Genomic DNA, 20930 nt, shown 5'->3' with positions numbered 1-20930 from the left:
CTGGCTTGTTGGGGAACTATACCTTGATGTAAAAGCAGCAATCACAGAGTTGCTTTGTCTGTGCACAGCCTTCCTCCTATGGGTGTGTGCGTGGGCTGTGAGGATCACCCTCTCTTTGGGCAATGAGATGGAACCATGGCCTTCTGAAGTGCAGGGAGGAGCCATTGCCTCCACTACGCTACATAGCACTGATTTCAGGCTCACACCACATGTGTGTTTGGAGCTCGCAGCAGTAGTACAGTGCTTGCTGCCTTCTGGTTGTCGCATGCTGAAAGATGGAAGAAGAAATACCTGGGTGCAGTATTCAATCCTCTCCAGTATTATGGCAAAGTTTGGCCTGTCTTCAGGCTGGTGCTGCCAGCACTGGGTCATTATACGATACCTACAACAGCAGAAGGAAAGAAAATCATGAAAGGCAGGAAAAGCAAAAGGCAGATTTACTAGGTAATTAATGAACTTCAGTGCACCACGGTCCAAATAGATACCATCAGTACTCACTAGCCCACCAAGGCTACGTCTAGACTGGCATGATTTTCCAGAAATGCTTTTAACGGAAAAGTTTTCTGTTAAAAGCATTTTCGGAAAAGAGCGTCTAGATTGGCACAGACACTTTTCCGCAAAAGCACTTCTTGCGGAAAAGCGTCCGTGCCAGTCTAGACGCGCTTTTGCGCAAAAAAGCCCCGATTGCCATTTTAGCCATCGGGGCTTTTTTGCGCAAAACAGTACTGTGCTGTCTACACTGGCCCTCTTGTGCAAATCATTTGCACAAGAGGGCTTTTGCCCGAACGGGAGCAGCATAGTATTTCCGCAAGAACACTGACAATCTTACAGGAGATCGTCAGTGTTCTTGCGGAAATTCAAGCGGCCAGTGTAGACAGCTGGCAAGTTTTTCCGCAAAAGCAGATGATTTTGCGGAAAATCTGGCCAGTCTAGACACAGCCCAAGTGTTGCTTGTCACCTTCCGTGGCCAGTTAAAAAGTCCATCCTGTTGTGAGTTCAAGCATTAGGTTCCATACCACTATCCACCTGCATGCAAATCAAGGGCCAAATATATTCGTAAATGCTGCCCTTAGGAACATGTCATGAAATTGACACTGCTTGTATATTTAAACAAAACAAAACAAGACAGGCCGTTGCCATGTAGGAGATCTAACCAAGTGGTTATTGCTAAAAACACCTCTGGAGAGGGAAGCTGCTCCAACTCCAACTTAAAATCAAACCAATAAGAAAGGGTGGAGGGGGAATTCCCACACAGATTCCTTGCCAGGAGTCTCTTCTCCCATACATCCTTTGAAAATATTCCTTCCAAACCACAATATTCCTTTCCCACAAAGCCTTAGCTGGGTCATTCAAATGAAGACAGGAAGTAACCTGCTGTTGTCACACACTGCCCTGGTTGGCTGGTGAGGGAAGTATCATTTTGTGAAACGAAACTGGAAGCCATGCTGCATTGCAGGTGATCTACTGATAACTGTGTGCTACCTTTTATTCCAAAGAGTCCACAGAATTTGACCCATTTTCCAAGGCACTGAGCCCCTAGAGCATATTTGAAAAAGCAGGCCATCCATGGAGATGGATTGCTTTGCCCACCACCTGTGGGGGGAATCCAGCAACATGTCAGAAAAATGAACTAGCCTTAACTGAAACCACTCAGGGAATTTTCAGTAGGCAGGTTAGAGCATAACTGAGCCAAGGTTTTGCTACTTGTGAGCAACACCAGGGATCTTTTTGGCCACAGGTGATGAGAGCTTGCAGTTTTCATCTAATCTGAAAGACAGCGCTTTTGACGGATATTTTATAAACATACTAGCCAAAGGTCAATACTTCCCAAGAAGGCACCGATGACTAACTTACAAGGGCTAACAGATAACCAGTATGGAAAAAGTCTCTGGAACTTCATTTCATTAAGAAGCTCATTAGATATATGGTACTAAAGTTAAAATCTTCTGGCTAGAGCAAAGTGTAGATGCACAAAATGAGTTAGTCTCATACACAGGGCCAGGGCAGTTTTTGGGTGGATCCATCCTTCCCCCGTTTGTCACGAACTCCAGAACCTCCTGGTTACTTTTGCTAGGATAAGGCATGTATCCAAGAGAGAATATCTCCCACAGCAACACACCAAAGGACCTGGACACAGAACAGAAAGAAGGAAGGTCAAAGACACAGGCACAAAATAGTATCACAATTCAGGGGATATGAACTTAAAGCCATTTAAACCAGTATTTACTTTGTGCACCCTTTAGTCAGTCAATCTGTGGAACTCCCAGATGCAGGAGAACTCTAAGACAAAGTGGCTGATGTAAAAGTAGTACTGGATGACTTTATGGGGATCAGTAACAATAGGGGCTCGTCTACACTGGCCCCTTTTCCGGAAGGGGCATGTAAATTTCACCTATCGTAGTAGGGAAATCCGCGGGGGATTTAAATATCCCCCGCGGCATTTAAATAAAAATGTCCGCCGCTTTTTTCCGGCTTTTAAAAAAGCCAGAAAAGAGCGTCTACTTGAAGTAGGAATAAGAGCCTCCGGAAAAGGGCGCTTTTTCCGGAGGATCGGGGCCAGTGTAGACGCTCTTTTCCGGCTTTTTTAAAAGCCGGAAAAAAGCGGCGGACATTTTTATTTAAATGCCGCGGGGGATATTTAAATCCCCCGCGGATTTCCCTACTACGATAGGTGAAATTTACATGCCCCTTCCGGAAAAGGGGCCAGTGTAGACGTAGCCTAGTTGTTAAGCAAGCCAAGACTGTGATTTGGTAATTAAATGTCATGATTTAGAGTACAAGTATCCAGCAAGGTGAGGAAATAATCATATGCAGTTGGTGTCTAGCACATAATAATTGTATACAACAGGTGTATTGCTGTGGAAGAACTTGCCTTCTTTTGAGGACTTGCATATTAGCCATTGCTGGACCCTTTATGGCAAATCCTATGTTCCTGAATAAGCAACAGCTCTCACTTTGCTCTTGTATTGATGATACAAGTGACCCCTTGCTATAACCATATGTTTCAGGGAATGAAAATTAGAATATTCCCTAGGTTACATCACAACTTGGTCTCTGGTTGAGCATGTAGCACTTGAAGACTGAAATACAATCTCCTCAGCATTCATTTGACTGTCCCCATCAGCTGTGAAGCAGGCTGTACTCTCACTTCACACTGTGGGAAGGCAGCTGGTGAACAGCAGTACTGATGGCTTCAGTCTCCTCCTCTCCCCAAGCACTCTTCTGCACTCCTGGCTTCCCGACTCAGCTTTGCCTGAGCTTTTCTTTCCCAATCTGCAGCACCCTTGCTCTGTCAACACCGGCCTTCATCTTCCTGACATTAGCGGCTGTCAGCCACAGCAGAGTGAGCAGGGCTAGGCTCAGATGCAAACCCTGCAAGTGATCCTGCACTTTCGGAGGGGGTCTACAGCCTTTTGCTGACTCAGCAATTTACAGGTCAGCTCAATCTCCTCCACCCTCTCCTGGCACTTGAAAACACCCAACAATGTGCTGCATCATCAGGCCAAGAGACGGTGGCAATTGAGGTTGCGTTTCCACTAGCTCCTCTGATACTGGCTGTGTCTGAACCTGCCACTGAAAGATGATTTGCTCCTACCAAGAGACTAGACTCCTTTCAGTAGCTTACAGCTGGCATCTCCCTCGCTAGATCACCTGTTCATAACCAATACAGCATCTAAGCCAGATCCGTTGCTCCCAGGTGAGAGCATTCCCTTTGCAAGAATCTGGCTATGCACTCCCACGTCCCCTCCACTAGCTCCCTTGTTTTCAAAGCTCCAGCTCTTCATTTTTTTGGGGGGGGGAGGTAGGAAATGATGGGGACATGTTCCTTTTATAATGGGAAGTTGATAGATCAAGAAAAAAGCCCACCACGTATCAGTTTTTGATGTAAATATTCCTTCCATAAAGGCCTCGGGTGGCATCCACTTGATTGGAAGCATTGCACACCCTCCCTTTCGGTAATAGCTGGCTCTGCAGAGGAAAAACAAAGCAAACAGTCGGCCCAGGATTCAGAAAGAAAGTGGCATTAATATAATACTTCTCTAATTAAAGGATTACAGTTAGGAGCCTGTAGGCTGGGTTGTTTAGTAAAGAGCTTAAATTGGATCTTTTCTTGTAAATGAAGCAGCAAGGCAGATATTATACTGACAAGATCTTTTTCTATTCATAGAAACAGTTTAAACAGGCATTTCATGTAGGGACAGACAGCTCTGTACTTTCTCTGACTTTGCCTGATCCTGCAACCCATGAGTAATCCTACGGGTGGGTCTCAGTGAAATCAATGGAATTATTCACGAGTCTTAAAGCAAAACCTTCCTCTTTGGAAAAGCTCTCTCACTGTGCCAGGAACGACATGTCACAGCATTGATACCCACATCCAGGTAAGCACCCCTTAAAAAATAATAAAAACCTGTAACAAACAAATCAACTCAACCACCAGAAACAAGTCTGCCAAGTGAGACTGGCAGAGATCCTGAGAAATGTTTGCCTTCCTCTGCCGCATGGGACCTAGGTCACTTACAGGTTTAAGCTAGTGTAAATGGAAGAGTCTCTGTAACTTGGATTCTTTAAACCAGACCTGCCAAAGGGGAGCCCTGCATTGCTGTCCTTCACATTGCTGCCAGAGAGCCAGGCGGTACACTTTGGGCAACTCTTGAGAGCTCTGGGGTGGACACACTTTGGGTGGCCCTGAGGACTGCCGGTCCTCAGCCCTGCTCTTCCTCTTGAGGCTCAGGTCTTTCTGGGAGCAAAGAGCACTCCTCACACCTTGCCCAGTGGCCCAGAAAATCCGTCCTGTCCTCACCACTCACCCAGCTTTAAACGATGAGTTAAGGACATCAGTAACTCATTAGGGGTCTAGTACAGGGAGGGTGAGGTTCTGTGGCCTCAGATGTGAAGGAAGTGGGACATCATGGTCCCTTCTGGCCTTACATTTTATGTGTCTATGAGAATACTACAGGCAGCATTCTTAGCATGGTAGGTGAGAAAAGCCAGAGTGCATATGAAGTCTATTAGGAATGCATCACTTCAGGCTGCAGTCTGCTCAGAGCCCAAGCTAAGCAGGGTCTGACCTCCTCAGTACTTGTATGGGTGACCCCTTAACAGAAAAACCCAAGGTATAGCAAGAAACTGTGTTGGTGATTCAGTAAGTAGCTTTCTTCCCACTGAGACAGCAGTGACCCAAATCTCCAGTACAGTGTTAAGGGGTGCTGAGTTGCAGATGAAAAGTAAACGGAGGTCCTGACCACTTGTGATCATTAAAGATTTCCTGGCACGTCTTGTAAGCGCAGAGTCATTAACCCTAGAGGCCTGGCTAAATTCCAGTTTGGGTAATTACAGTCTCCTGATCTTTCCTCCTCTATATGCGTCAACTGAGGAGATTTACTTACAATAAAAAAAAAATAGAAGGGAATAGGGTCAACACCAAGGAGCAGGGAGATTAAACTAAAAGTGATTTGGAGCCATAGAACAAAAGGGCACATCAGTGACTTATGCCACTTAGTGCTGAGAAAGTGAGAGGAAAAGAGCTGGGGATGGAATCCGAAGGGGGAAGTATTCTCTGGCCATGTGGAAAACTCTTCCCAGGACATGGCTGTGAGGAAACAGTGAGAGGCCTGTTGATCTACACAGCCTGAAAGCAAACAGTAGCATGAGAAAGGGAGTCACATGGGAAGGATTTCAGAAATATCTCTTTCCTGGGGTTACATAGAGCAGACACTTAACTAGGTATATAATCCTCTCTTCTGGTAAATTTCTGCCTAGTGATACTCTAAACTGATGTCTTTTACCTGTATATGTCCCGGGCCATTCCAAAGTCTCCAATTTTAGCTACTCTCCCAGGCCCTTGACAAGTAAGGAGACAGTTCCTGGCAGCAATGTCCCTGTGTGAGAGAGAAGGAGAGAGAAAAGAGAAAAAATAATTTCACCTTTCAACAGTTTTGCAAAAGCGAAAGGAAATGGCAGCCTGCTTTCCTCAGGGGCTGAAACCCCTCAAATCCCAGGGAAGTCATTATCTGCGGACAACAAGCTGCATCCCATTGTGTCAGTAGAAATCTTTTGATGGTATACATTCCATTTGCTATTCGTAATCATTCTTTAATGCTTTTTATTGTCATGCATGGATAAATCAGTATGGCGGGGCCTCCTGCCAAAATCCTTTCTTCGCAAGTGCTGCGGAGACTCTAGAAAGTCGCCAGTAAAAATCTGAATCGGATAACTCATGTTTTCCAGCAGCACGCACTGTCTCAATCATGACTGCTGCCCCTGTGCCTAGTACATCTTTGTCACATCTATGCCAGAGGCAGGCAGAATGGTCAGTGCTACAAGGAAAATGGTCAAACCTGCATATCAGAAACTAAACAGACTCCTGAACCAAATCCTGAGCCCATGCTCTTGCCTTAAACTCTCACCCATCTTGGGGCTGAACCATCACCCAGAATCTTAGGATATACCCATGTGTCTTGGTTCCCTTCCTACTAGAATGAAAACCAAAAGCACAGGCCTGGCAAAATGACCTCCGAGGAGTGAATGACAGTAAAATGTGACAGGAACAAGTTTGCAGATCCCCTGCAAAGCAATGCAATTCTGCTCCATGTGACTCCAATGACTGGTCACTATATTGGGGAGAGATAGAGAACAGCTAAAGGAAGAACACTGATTGTCTCTGTATCCATTACCACCTCTGACTTTGCAGAGAGAAGGACCACAAATGTGGCTATACTTAACCATGCTGGATGCTACAAACCTCTCAATTTCCTGAAAACTAAAACTGTTGAAGATAATGAAAAGCTGCTATCTAGGAAGGTGTGAAGAATGTGGGAGAGATCTGCATTATTTTGCCCAATATTTTGTGTATCCTTATTTGACTATTGTGGTGGGCCTTGCCATGAAGAACACTATGGGTCAATTCTTAATATAGCTCTCAACGCATACACAGGAACCAGGCAATGACTAACTCAGCTATTGGTGCCTAATGAATAGTACAATAAATTCACTGCTGGAAGTCTAATTCCAACCCCTCTGGCAAGATGCATAAATAAACTGAACGCATGCTGTGCCACTGAGGAGAGAGCTCAAGTTCTTTGGCATCATGACTACAGGCCTTCCTCACTCGAGATGCAGTAGAGTCCCTGTGCATAATTACTATTAGTCAGGCTTTTGGCTCATCAGAAAACATCTGGCCACTAGAGGACAGTGATACACAAATATATTCACCACAGAATTACTTACACATGCTAGCCAATATACTATAATACACTACAATATACATTTATACATACAAAGGGCAGCAGTAAAGAGTCCTCAATAGCAAATGACCTTACCTGTGAATGAAGTGGTTTTCTTCCAAATACTGACAGCCACATGCAATGTCACGAGCCACATGTAGCAAATCCAGCATAGAAAGGGAAGAGGGCTGGCTCTACCAAAAGACAAGGTACAAAGTGGGGTTAAATGCAGAATCAGAATCATTAGATCCGATATCTTATTGTAGTTGGCCATGTAATTCACCTCCCATCCACAGCAGAATTAGTATTCACTGCTTTATGCAGTCTAGCTTTAAATGTGTGTACACTACCTCTTGGGAGATCAGTCCACAGTCTCAGTGTTATAAGTATTTTAGTGATATTTAACCTGAATTTATCTTTACTCAGCTTCATCCCATTATTAATACTCCCTTAGGTCACCCTAAACCATCAACCCATCCTTTTATATAGTATCTTAGTGCCTGAGTCTCAACTTGGCATTTACATTCTTCTGTCACATGTGTGGATTTTTAGCAATTGCCCCTTTAGTTATTTAACTTAATTTCCAGGAGTACATCAGTGCAGGGAGCTGATGTCTTGTGAAAGGAAGGGGAGGGTGCATTCATACAGAATTACATGATGTACTTTGAAGAGGAAGAACAGCCTTTAAGTGATGTTGCTGATCGTGTGCATGCCAGCACTTTGCATACTGATTAAAGAGCAACATCTTTCAACACTAACTTGCGCTGGCATACACACCAGTCTGATTCATTAGCACCTCGGACTCTAAATGCCTCCCTCCTTCATGATGAAAGGTCACTAGGTGCTGGTACACTGCTCCTTGCCACCCTCCAGCTCGGAGCCATAATGGACTTTAGTCTAACTAGCTGACTGGGACTGGAACCAGCTCCTACTCTCCCTGCAGTTTGCAGCATGCACAATTGAACAGGAAACCGCAAGCCCTGGCTGCTACAACTGAGGTCTTAGTCTTGCCTGAAAGGGTTGGGGAAAACTCAGCCCTAAGTATCTGACTGTGAAGGCATCACCAAAGAACTACAAAGTCCCCTGCATTATATGCTGTCTGAGCAGAGTCTCATCTGCACAGCATCATACACACAAGTAAGCAAAAAGGACAGTGTAGGCACAATATCGTGCCCATGTTTTACTGTATACACAGTTTGTTTAACATGCATAGGGGTTACTGAAGTGCCCTTATACATAGGAGAAAAGGGCTGGGCTTTTATTTATTTGTGAATAGTGTTGTTCCCTGAAACCTCACTTATTGATGGAGACTCTCATTGGCTGTGTCTACACTGGCATGAATTTCCGGAAATGCTTAAAACAGAATAGTTTTCGTTATAAGTATTTCCGGAAAAAGAGCGTCTACATTGGCAGGCTGCTTTTCCGGAAAAGCCCCTTTTCCGGAAAAGCATCTGTGGCCAATGTAGATGCGCTTTTCCGGAAAAGAGCCCCGATCGTCATTTTCGCGATCGGGGCTTTTTTCCGGAAAAGACTACTGGGCTGTCTACACTGGCCCTTTTCTGGAACAGTGTTCCGGAATAAGGACTTATGCCCGAGCGGGAGCAGCGTAGCTTTTCCGGAATAGCGGCTGATTTTGTACAGTAGAGCGTCGTTGCTTTTCCAGAAATTCAAGGGCCAGTGTAGACAGCTCGCAGCTTATTCCGGAAAAGCGGCTGATTTTCCGGAATAAGTGGCCCAGTGTAGACACAGCCATTTAATCTTACTCTGCTGGTTACTGAGGGCACGTCTACGCAGCAGAGCGAAAGCCGAAATGAGCTACACAACTTGAGCTACGTCAATTGTGTAGCTTAAGTAGAAACAGCTTATTGTGACTTGGCGCTGTCTACACAGCAGGAAGTCCAAGAAAGAGCACTCTTCCTTCGACTTCCCTTAGGGTACATCTACACAGCAGGGCAAATATCGTATTAAGCTACACAACTTCAGCTAAGTCAATTGCGTAGCTGAAGTTGAAATAGGTTAATTAGGATTTTGGTGCTGTCTACACAGCAGGAAGGACGCTCTTCCTTCAACTTCCCTTATACCTCATAAAATGAGGGCTACAGGAGTCGAAGAAGTCCTCCATTTCAACATTATTTTGAAATAATGGTTTGCTGTGCAGACATGCATTCTTTTATTTTGAAATAACATCAGTTATTCCGAAATAATGCTGCTGTGCGGACGTACCCTTACTCTTCATAAAATGAGTGTTACAGGAGATGGAGTAAGAACTCCTGCAGTTCAACATTATTTTGACATTATGTCAAAATAACTGCTTGTAGGGGAGATGCGGTCTAATGTTAGTTATTCTGAAATAACGCTGCTGTGTAGACATAGCCGGAGTGATTCACCCACATTGAACATATGGCTAACATGATCAGCGAAAGGTTGCTGATGTCTTACCAGCTTTTAGGGGTCTGAGCAGGGACTCCTTCAAACCTTTCAACCCATCTAATGGCCTTTCTCCTGTAATCATGGTTCAGAATCCAGCAGGCAATTCCATGAATACACAGTGATTAAGTCCAGTGTTTTGGGATGCAGAGACCGATCCTTGGCTGAATTGGGCTAACACGCAAGGGAGGTGGAGGGATGAAGCCACAAGTTGACTGTGACACTTTTCCTTTCTTGATCAAATTTGTTATATTTTTTATTTTGGCTAAATTGAAATTGTAAAGCAGATGAGACTTATCAGGCAATGACAATTTATCTGAGTAATTTGAAAGACAGCATTTTCAGACCCATTTTCTGCAGGGAGTACCTTGACACACAGAGAATCTGCTTTACAGATTTTGCTCTCCAGAGGAAAGGAACAAGTCAGCTGGAAACTGCAGTACAATTAGCTTTTAGAGCAAGGGGTGCATTGGAAGCACTAAAATGAGATCTTTGCTTCCCCCTATTCTTCTCCCTTAGGCCCAAGCTCTCTAAAAGTGAAGGTGACCGCAAAACAAATTTTGACTATTGTTCAGTATAATCACCACCCTGCACAACAGGCTGTAGGATACAAAGGTGGAAAAATTACTGCTTATCTTCCAAAGCCATCCTCTGATAGCTTTTCCAGGCAAGAAAAGATCAAACAGATAGGGCTATGAGCTCCACAGAAAAAATTCTGCAATGTTCTTGGTATGTGAAGGCTTCGGTTCCTGGAATTTAAGCAGCTAAGTGCCTCCAAAATCTATAGCACTTGTCTCACTGCTGAGGAGGGAAGTATAGTCCCTAAATACGCTGATCTTCATTAGAAGTAGCACAGAACAAAAGCCCTGTGTCAATAAATCCCTGATATTTGGGGGAGTTTGGACTGAACTTTCTGGCATGGGCTCACCTTTGATCTTGATATTATGATAACTGCACACCACCCATCTCTGGTATCTCACCAGTGAGTGCAACCCTGGTTTTGTACTTCCCAAATTAGCAGGTGCTGGGTGAACAATGGAGACAGCATTCTCAGACCCAGAGGGTGACTCCAGTCACCTGAAAGCTACTCTAGGAGCTAAAGAAGGAGTCGCACTGGAACTCTTTCCTAGCAATACTCAGACAGATGGTGACATTGATACGTGGGTCCCAAGGGTGAAGCTGGGTTTAGTGTTTGAACCTCTTCTCTCTCAGAGCTTGGTGGGGGATGAGATGCAGGGGTTGGGGAGGGTATCTAATTCAGGTCCAAAAATGAGCGATATGGAAGCTGCTCAGCAGGGCTACCTTATCAAAACAATAGTCCCTTACGTAACATCTGATGTTTTGATTCCTGGATCACCTAATGAAGACTGGGAAGTTCAAGGAAGAGATTGGAAAGCAAGGAGAGGGTTAAGGGAAAGAACACTTGTGGCATACAGCACAGGCAGACTGAACCTTTACACATTCCCTCATTTGTCTCTGCATCTCTCTTGACTCTATTCACTGCTAGCTGTCAGAGAGGCTGAGCAGAGCAGCTGCTGGCCTGGGGAAATGAAAGCACTGACACATGGGGCGGTATGTATAAACAGCAAAAGGGCAAAGAAAACACAATACCCTCAGATCAGGCAATGGCCGTGATTTCATTCTAAGAAGATAAAAGACCTTTTATCATCAGAAGATATGGCTCATTTTACGGCAATAAAAAGGTTAAAATGCCTGCAGCTCAAAATGCATGTCCTTGGTGCTTCTCCACCAGGGCCCAGGTCACTGCTGTATTGGCCTCTCTTTCATTTAATGAGCTGAAACAAGCACCACATTGTGGCGTAATGATGAGCTCGGCCACACATCATTCCTTGTTGTCATCTGACAGCCAGCACCTCCAGCAGCACAGCTTGTCCTGGCGTAAGGGCTGGTTCTGTATCGACTCAGACAGGAGACACCACCTGCTGCACTATCAGCGCTCCTTTCTATGGCAACACGTCAGAGGTAGCAGTGCAGGGGTGGAGGGCTGAGGCAGGGTGATGCCGGTTTAGCCCCTGTCCATGGGGAGCCCGGGCCCCCTGCAGACAGAGGCTGCTGCCAACCCACACTGCTGCCTCTAATAGAGGCCGTAGCATGGGGTGGCAAGGGGTTAGGATCATAGAATCATAGAGCTGGAAGAGACCTCAGGAGGTCATCAAGTCCAGCCTCCTCCCCAAAGCAGGACCAATCCCAACTAAATCAACCCAGCCAGGGCTTTGTCAAGCTGAGACTTAAAAACCTCTAGGGATGGAGATTCCACCACCTCCTTAGGTAACCCATTCCAGTGCTTCACTACCCTCCTAGTGAAATAGTTTTTCCTAATATCCAACCTAGACCTCCCCAATGTAACTTGAGACTGTTGCTCCTTGTTCTGCCATCCATCACTACTGTGAACAGCTTTTCTCCATCCTCTTTGGAACCTTCCTTCAGGAATTTGAAGGCTGCTATCAAATCCCCCCTCATTCTTCTCTTCTGCAGACTAAACAAACCCAAATCCACGTGCTCCAGCCCCCTAATCATTTTGGTTGCCCTCCGCTGGACCCTCTCCAATGCGTCCACATCTCTTCTATAGTGAGGAGGGGGGGCAGCACTGGATGCAATACTCCAGATGTGGCCTCACCAGAGCCAAATAAAGGGGAATATTCACTTCTCTAGATCTGCTGGCAATGCTCCTCCTAATGCAACCTAATATGCCATTAGCCTTGTTGGCTACAAGGGCACACTGTTGACTCATATCCAGCTTCCCATCCACAGTAACCCCCAGGTCCTTTTCTGCAGAACTACTACTTAGTCAGTCAGTCCCCAGCCTGTAACAATGCTTGGGATTCTTCTGTTCCAAGGTCAGGACTCTGCACTTGTCCTTGTTGAACCTCATCAGATTTCTTTTGGCCCAGTCCTTTAATCTGTCTAGGTCACTCTGGACCTTATCCCTGCCCTCCAGCGTATCTACGTCTCCCCCTAGCTTAGTGTCATCCGCAAACTTGCTGAAGGTGCAATCCATCCCCTCATCCAGGTCATTAATAAAGATGTTGAACAAAAGCAGCCCTAGAAACAATCCTTGGGGCACTCCACTAGAAACTGACTGCCAACCTGATATCGAGCCATTGATCACTACCCATTGGGCCCGACAGTCTAGCCAGCTTTCTATCCATCTTACAGTCCAGGAGTTCCTCAGGAGTGGGGCTGGGGGCACACTGGCTGCTGCCTGTGCCCCTGGGGACTATCGAATAATTGTGTAACCGCTAAGATTTTGTGCAGTTACACGATTATTTAATTAATCGATATCTAACGTCCCTACTTCAAAGCATCTAGTCTCTCAGAAAATAAACAGATTCTAATTATGTGGAGGCAGCACGTTATTAGGGTAAAATCACTAGAGGTTATTCCCATTTATTAATAGGTTAGTGGTGTGAGTTTGCTTTATTTTAGATATTTGTAATACTTGGAAAACTCTTAGGAGAGGAGCCAAGTAGAACACCAGTGTGGTTAAACAAGAAAGAACTAGCAGGGATAACAAGGCACAAGCTGCAAAGCTCGTGGAAAAAGATAATTCCCCCCATCGTCCCTTACCGGTCGAGGACGTGTCTCCCTCAGGAAGGATTTCAGGTCCCCTCCAGCCATAAGTTCCAGCAGGATGAAGCGTGGAAGTGCCTGCAAGCTGACTCCGATACAGCGCACAATGTTCTGATGGTTGAACTTGCTGCAGAGAGAGTAAGACTAAACTGAAGGGCAGGTTTGAACCAAAAGCTTGATATGGAGAGTCAACTTGCCCTACCACAGAAAAGATTTTTTTTCCAGAGGAAACAACTCTGAAGGGGAGCTGAGTCAGTCAAAGGTAGATATGGTGATGCTACCAGGTAGACCTAATTAGCAACACTACTGCTTTCAAGATACTGGCCCCAATGCTCTGTTAGTCTGCCTCTATGCTTGGAAGGGGAATGGAGGGGATGAGAAGAATGATTTTCTGTACCCTTTGCACTCCCTATATTCTGGGGCTGACCCAGCTTGTGGGCTTTGGGAAGCAGAAGACATCCACAACACAATTCACTGTGCTTTGGGCAGGCACCCAGCTCACCCACATCTTCCAGCTCCCCTCTGACTTTGCTATGCCTGGGACTGGGAATAGGGTTGCTCCAGCAGCAGTACAGAAACACGTTAAGCAGGGGGTATTTGTGTCTGGTAGTGGAATGCAAAATTGGCTGCCTGAGATCTATGACTCTGCCGTTGACTCCGTGTGGTCTTGGGAGGGCCAATTACTTGATGCCAACATTGGCAAAACTGCCCACTAACTTTGTGTGCCCAGTGTGAGACAAACAGGGCTGGACCACCGTGGCTTAAGAGCCACCGTGGCTTAACCACCATGTAAAAGAAGCAGTGAGGGACAAAAAGGTATCTTTTAAGAAGTGGAAGTCCAATCCTAGTGAGATAAATAGAAAGGAACATAAACACTGTCAAATCAAGTATAAACATGTAATAAGAAAAGCAAAAAAAGATTTTGAGGAACAGCTAGCCAAAAACTCAAAAAGAAATAACAAAATGTTTTTTAAGTACATTAGAAGCAGGAAGCCTGCTAAAAAACCTGTCGGTCCCCTAGATGAACGAGCTATAAAAGGAGCAATCAAGGACGATAAAGCCATTGCGGAGAAACTAAATTATTTCTTTGCTTCAGTCTTCACGGCTGAGGACGTTGGGGAGATTCCTGAATCAGCACTGTCCTTTGTGGGTGATGAATCTGAGGAACTGTCCCGGATTGAAGTGTCATTAGAGGAGGTTTTGGAACAAACAGAAAAACTTAATGTTAACAAATCTCCGGGACCGGATGGCATTCATCCAAGGGTTCTAAAAGAACTTAAATGGGAAATTGCGGAGCTATTATCTGTGGTTTGTAACCTATCCTTTAAATCGGCTTCCGTACCTAATGACTGGAAGGTAGCCAACGTGACACCAATATTTAAAAAGGGCTGTAGAGGCGATCCTGGCAATTACAGACCGGTAAGTCTAACTTCAGTACCGGGCAAATTAGTCGAAACAATAGTAAAGAATAAAATTGTGAAGCATGTAGAAGAACATAATTTGTTGGACAAAAGTCAACATGGTTTCTGTAAAGGGAAATCCTGTCTTACTAATCTGTTAGAGTTCTTTGAAGGGGTTAACAAACATGCAGACAAGAGGGATCCAGTTGGATTTTCAGAAAGCCTTTGACAAGGTCCCTCACCAAAGGCTCTTGTGTAAATTACATGGCCATGGGATAAGAGGGAAGGTCCTTTCTTGGATCGAGAACTGGTTAAAAGACAGGAAACAAAGGGTAGGAATAAATGGTAAATTTTCAGATTGGAGAGGGGTAACTAGTGGTGTACCCCAAGGGTAAGTCCTGGGACCAATCCTTTTCAACTTATTCATAAATGATCTGGAGAAAGGGGTAAGCAGTGAGGTGGTAAAGTTTGCAGATGATACCAAACTGTTTAGGATAGTCAAGACAGAAGCAGACTGTGAGGGACTCCAAGATCTCACCAAACTGAGTGATTGGGCAACAAAATGGCAAATGAAATTTACTGTGGATAAGTGTAAAGTAATGCACATTGAGAAAAATAACCCCAACTATACGTACAGTATGATGGGGGCTAATTTGGCTACGAGAAATCAGGAAAGAGATCTTGGAGTTATCGTGGACAGTTCTCTGAAAACTTCCACGCAGAGTGCAGCAGCGGTCAAAAAGGAAAATAGGATGCTAGGAATTATTAGGAAAGGGATAGAAAATAAGACCCAGAATATCTTACTGCCCCTGTATAAAACTATGATACGCCCACATCTTGAATACTGTGTACAGATGTGGTCTCCTCACCTCAAAAAAGATATTTTGGTCTTGGAAAGGGTTCAGAAAAGGGCAACTAAAATGATTAGGGGTTTGGAACGGGTCCCATATGAGGAGAGGTTAAAGCGACTGGGACTTTTCAGTTTAGAAAAGAGGAGACTGAGGGGGGATATGATAGAGGTCTATAAAATCATGAGTGGTGTGGAGAGGGCTGATAAAGAAAAGTTATTTATTAGTTCCCATAATAGAAGAACTAGAGGACACCAAATGAAATTAATGGGTAGCAGGTTTAAAACTAATAAAAGAAAGTTCTTCTTCACACAGCGTGTAGTCAACCCGTGGAACTCCTTGCCAGAGGAGGCTGTGAAGGCTAAGACTATAATAGAGTTTAAAGAGAAGCTAGATAATTTCATTGAGGTTAGGTCCATAAAAGGCTATTAGCCAGGGGATAAAATGGTGTCCTTGGCCTCTGTTTATCAGAGGCTGGAGAGGGATGGCAGGAGACAAATCGCTTGATCATTGTCTTCGGTCCACCCTCTCTGGGGTACCTGGTGCTGGCCACTGTTGGTAGACAGGATACTGGGCTAGATGGACCTTTGGTCTGACCTAGTACGGCTGTTCTTATTTTCTTATGACCATCTTGTGTGCTGAGCTTCACGTCAACGGGAGAGGTAATTATGTTTGAAAACCTAGGTCTTGGTGTTGCAGGTTGGGGATCCAGAATTTAAAGCATCTAAACTCAGTGGACCTTTTTAAGAATACTGGCATCATTTTTTCTGCGCCTAAGTTTCACCATCTGATTTTTTAAAAAAGAGAATAGTGCCCACCAGCCATCGTCAAGCACTTTGATATTTTTGGGTGGAAAGTGCAGTATGAATGTATTAACATATTTCACAACCGAGCTCTTTTTAGCTTATAGGACAGGTGCTTTGCCATGCATATTCTACAGAAGCCTTTGGTTACCTTTTATTAACATACCTGATAATAAGAGCTTCCATCAGGAAATCCAGCTCATCTTGCTCTGAACACATTTCTGGCAATGTCTGGAAAAGACCGGACAAGAAAGGGGAGAGAGGTTTTAGTTGTGTCTATAGAATCCCAGAAGAGTCTGCAGTGATCCCCTTCTTTCTGCAAGAATCTCTCCACCAAGGTAACTAACATGCCATTTTCAGACTAAGATGCCAAGTCTTGTTGGCAAGCACAGAGGATTTGCCATCAAATCAGAACACTGGTCAATCAAGCTTAATACCCTCCTTCTGGCAGTAGCTAGTAGCCAAATACTTCAGACGAAGAGGACACACTCAATATCACACAAAATTTCTAGACAAATTGGAGAAATGATCTGAGGTAAACAGGATGAACTGTAATAAGGACAAATGCAAAGTACTCCACTTAGGAAGGAACAATCAGTTTCACACATACAGAATGGAAAGCGACTGTCCAGGAAGGAGTACGGCAGAAAGGGATCTAGGAGTTATAATGGACCAGAAGCTAAATATGAGTCAACAGTGTAACACTGTTGCAAAAAAAGCAAACATGATTCTAAGATGCATTAACAGGTGTGTTGTGAGTAAGACACCAGAAGTCATTCTTCTGCTCTACTCTGCACTGATTAGGCCTTAGATGGAGTATTGTGTCCAGTTTTGGGCACCACATTTCAAGAAAGATGTGGAGAAATTGGAGCAGGTCCAGAGAAGAGCAACAAGAATGGTTAAAGTTCTAAAGAACATAACCTATGAAGGAAGACTGAAAGAATTGGGCTTGTTTAGTTTGGAAAAGAGAAGATTGAGAGGAGACATGATAGAAGCTTTCAAGTATCTAAAACAGTGTCACAAGGAGGAGGGAGAAAACTTGTTTTTCCTGGCCTCTGAGGATAGAACAAGAAGCAATGGGCTTAAATGGCAGCAAGGGAGGTTTAGGTTGGACATTAGGAAAAGGTTCCTAACTGTCAGGGTGGTTAAACACTGAAATAAATTGCCTAGGGAGGTTGTAGAATCCCCATCTCTGGAGATATTTAAGAGTAGGGGTATGTCTACACTAGCTCGTTAGTTCGAACTAGGTAGGCAAATGAGGGCAACCGGAGTTGCAAATGAAGCCCGGGATTTAAATATCCCGGGCTTCATTTGCATGTTCTCTGGCGCCACCATTTTTAAATCCCCCTTAGTCCGAACTAACTGCCTAGACACAGCAGTTAAACGTTAATTCGAACTAACTCCTTAGTTCGAATTAACTGTTACTTCTCGTGGAGTAACTCCAGTTGCCCTCATTTGCCTACCTAGCTCGAACTAACGAGCTAGTGTAGACATACCCTAGGTTAGATAAATGTCTATCAGGGATGGTCTAAACCATGGGTTAACAAACTGGGGGGGGGGGGGGTGAAGTGAGGTGAAGTGACCCAGCCTTCCTCCCCATTAATCTCCCCTCCCTAAGTTTTTTTTTGGCCCCAGTCAGTTCCTTTTTTTTTCCTCCACAAGTTTTGCTACTATTGGGGGGGAGGGACGGCTGGACGCGTGAGGGTTACTCAAAAATCAAAAAGGGGGCGTGATGTCGAAAAGTTTGAGAACCACTGGTCTAGACAGTACTAGGTCCTGCCATGAGGGCAGGGGACTGGACTCAATGACCTCTCGAGGTCCCTTTCAGTCCTAGTATTCTGTGATTCTATGAATAATGCAAACAGAAAATTAGACAATGCTGGAGTGTCTATCATGTTGAGTGTAATAGAGGGTCTAGGCAGATTCTTTCCCGACTACCACAGTCAGCTGTTGTTCTGCTGGAAATCTGCATCTGATGCTACTTGCCTTGTTTTCAAAGATGCAATCAACAATCATAGTTTGTTCTAATGGGTCTTTGTATGATGCCACAGACCAGTATGGGAAGAACATCATTTACCACACTGACCACAGAACCATTTGCCTACTTGTGCTGATGGAGCTGCACGCTCTTTTCTTGCCTGGCACCATGCTTTCAGCTGCTTAACATCATTCTTCTCAAAATCCTGGACACCCACCTTGCGACTGTGGCACCAAGCAATGTGATCAATTACCAGCTGCTCACAAGTGGAGTCAGAAATCTTTGTTTTGGGGCAGATTTTGTTTGAGGGGGCTCTTTGGAGAGTTTCATCTGCTGTCCATGCTTAACTGGTAATATAAAACTTTGGTACAATAAATGAGTCTCAGGATACAAATTACATGGCCAGTCCATCTCAAATGGATGCAGATCAAATGAGCTCAATACAAACCAACAGATTTTTTCAGGAATTTCATGTTGGAAATCCAGTCCTGCCACCTGATGCCCAGCAACCATCATCAGTATCAAACAGAAACTGTCAAGATTTTTGTACACCATTGATAACAGGTCCATGTTTTGCATCCACAAAGCAACATTTTTCGGACAAAAGCATTAGACTTCAATTTTGTCTGTAGTCAGATTCCATGTTGTTTCCAGATTTGGTGATGGAGGTAATCTTATGCAGCATTGGCTTTCTTAATTTGTGCATACACGTTGTGGTCAGTTGTCAATTCAATGTCCAACATGCTGCCATGATAAACAAACTGTTTAATGGCTTGGTGCATGGCACCTTCCAAAATTATAGATGTGTCTTGGTAAGGTTTTTGGGGAGCTGGCTTGTATGTAACCTTGTTTTGGGTTCGCTGACAATGAGGCCCAAGTCATCAGCCATCACAGCCAAGTGGTTTGTAAGACCTTGTAGTGTCACTTCAGTGTGTGCCCCATCAAGACACAGTTTTTCCAATACAGCAATAATCTTGATTTGCACATGTAGACAGGAAAACTGACATCGGGACTTCCTTTGACCAAAAAGGCTAGGAGTGAGGGCAAATCCTGGCTTTACCTTGTTTGTGATTGGAATGCCCCCAGACAGCTACAGCACATGCACAGCCCAACCAACCACTGCTGGAAAAATCTCCCATCTGCGGCGGTGGGACAACTCAACACCTACAATGGAGCACTCTCATTGGGACACTACTTGAAGAAGAAGAAACTTACATCACTATCAACACAAACTCCTTCAGCTGTGCCTTCATGGAATTGCTGAATGAAGTTAATAACTTTGTCTGGACATCTGAATTTAGTGAGCAATATCCAGAGGGCAGGACAGCTGACCATGTTGAATGCCCTAGTCAGAGCAAGAATCAGGATGTACAAAGGTTGATGTTGTTTGTGTCATTTTTTCTGTAATTACCGAATGGGGAAAATAACATCAAACAGTGCTCCTCTAAAGCACAAAAAGCTACACTGTGTCTTAGACATAACACTGTCAATGACTGGATCAGGAATTAGTTCAGCAGGGTCCATGCAAGAATCTTGCTGGCCATGGGCAGCAAAGAGAGACCATAGTCATTACCTCAGTTGCTCTGAATCTTCATGCTAATATACAATGACGATTTTAGCCTCTTTCAGTTACTGCGATATGAAACCAGGCATGTAACAAAATTTTTAAAAGCCTGTCAGTGTTTGAAAACTTCAGTTGGAAGGACACTGGGATCAGGAGATTTGTTACTTTTCATTATTTGAAGAGCCTTCAAAGCCTTGGTCTGTATGGGTGGACTGTTAATTTGGGGGCAATTTGTGGCCATTACCCAGTGATTCGTAAGAAAGAGCAGATAAATGGTTAAGTAGTTCACTAAAATGTTCACACCATTGTTGGGTAGATGGCTCTGCAATCTGTGACGGGAGATCTACCATCAGCAACAAGACAGATTGGGCAGAATCAGACACAGCTTTGACTGCTTTTCAAAAACCTTTGGAACCATGTTTATCTTCAAGGGTACTTCATTTGCTTTACGGTCAAACATATATTTTGAATTTGAAAGAGTGTGCATTGGATTGTGCTACAAGTGGTCTCATCTGGTCTTTTTCAACTCAGAGAGCAGTCAGCTATGAGTATGGCATGTGCTTGCTGCTTGACATTTGCTATTTTAGGATCATTATGGTCAAACCATTCTGCACGTTGGCATTTTGTGTACTCAACACAATCCACAACGGTGTTACAGAATGTCACACAGGGACACTCATTCGGCAAATACATCATCACTGATCAGTGGAAGAGTTTATAAGAGGTTCTTTTATATGGTCTAACATGCTCACACACCAACTGGTATATCAACCCAATGGACAGGAATGCTACCGTCCAGCAATGACCCCCCCAGGTGTGAGAACAATGGTATTGACTGGGACTGAACTGGAGGTTCTCAGCCTTTTCATGATGAGAAGCTGATGGCTCTGAAACAGGCACTTGATCAGGATAGATCAGAAGGTAGAGGGAGGGGGGGATGTAGTTGGGCTCCTCAGGGTTCCTCAAAAAGTTTAAATGAGCCTCCAAGAAAATAAGGGAAGAAAGAAAGGATATACATGCCTATCATTGTGCAAGTGATCCTTCCTTTGAGCTGAACTATAACAGAATGCGCCACCTCCACAGATCCGCACTGCTG

At 44.4% G+C, this 20930-nt stretch overlaps 1 protein-coding gene across 2 annotated transcripts in view; it reads right to left on the bottom strand.

Annotated features, from left to right (window-relative positions):
* LOC102462403 (ALK receptor tyrosine kinase) overlaps window positions 1–20930 on the bottom strand; it is a 122142-nt gene that overhangs the window by 3083 nt on the left and 98129 nt on the right. For both annotated transcript variants that reach the window (XM_075925355.2, XM_089777488.1), the window contains 7 exons: window positions 16459–16523; window positions 13239–13368; window positions 7320–7417; window positions 5787–5879; window positions 3868–3969; window positions 1993–2127; window positions 292–382 (listed from right to left, as the gene is read on the bottom strand). In XM_075925355.2, coding sequence (XP_075781470.2) covers window positions 292–382; window positions 1993–2127; window positions 3868–3969; window positions 5787–5879; window positions 7320–7417; window positions 13239–13368; window positions 16459–16523 — 714 coding nt within the window. The remainder of the gene's footprint in view (window positions 1–291; window positions 383–1992; window positions 2128–3867; window positions 3970–5786; window positions 5880–7319; window positions 7418–13238; window positions 13369–16458; window positions 16524–20930) is intronic.

The sequence above is a fragment of the Pelodiscus sinensis genome, chromosome 3 (genome assembly GCF_052426305.1).
Source record: "Pelodiscus sinensis isolate ZL-2025 chromosome 3, ASM5242630v1, whole genome shotgun sequence".
In the NCBI taxonomy this organism is placed as follows: Eukaryota; Metazoa; Chordata; order Testudines; family Trionychidae; genus Pelodiscus; species Pelodiscus sinensis.
The sequence above is the reverse complement of the archived record's forward strand: the minus strand, read 5'-3'. Positions and strand labels throughout refer to the sequence as shown.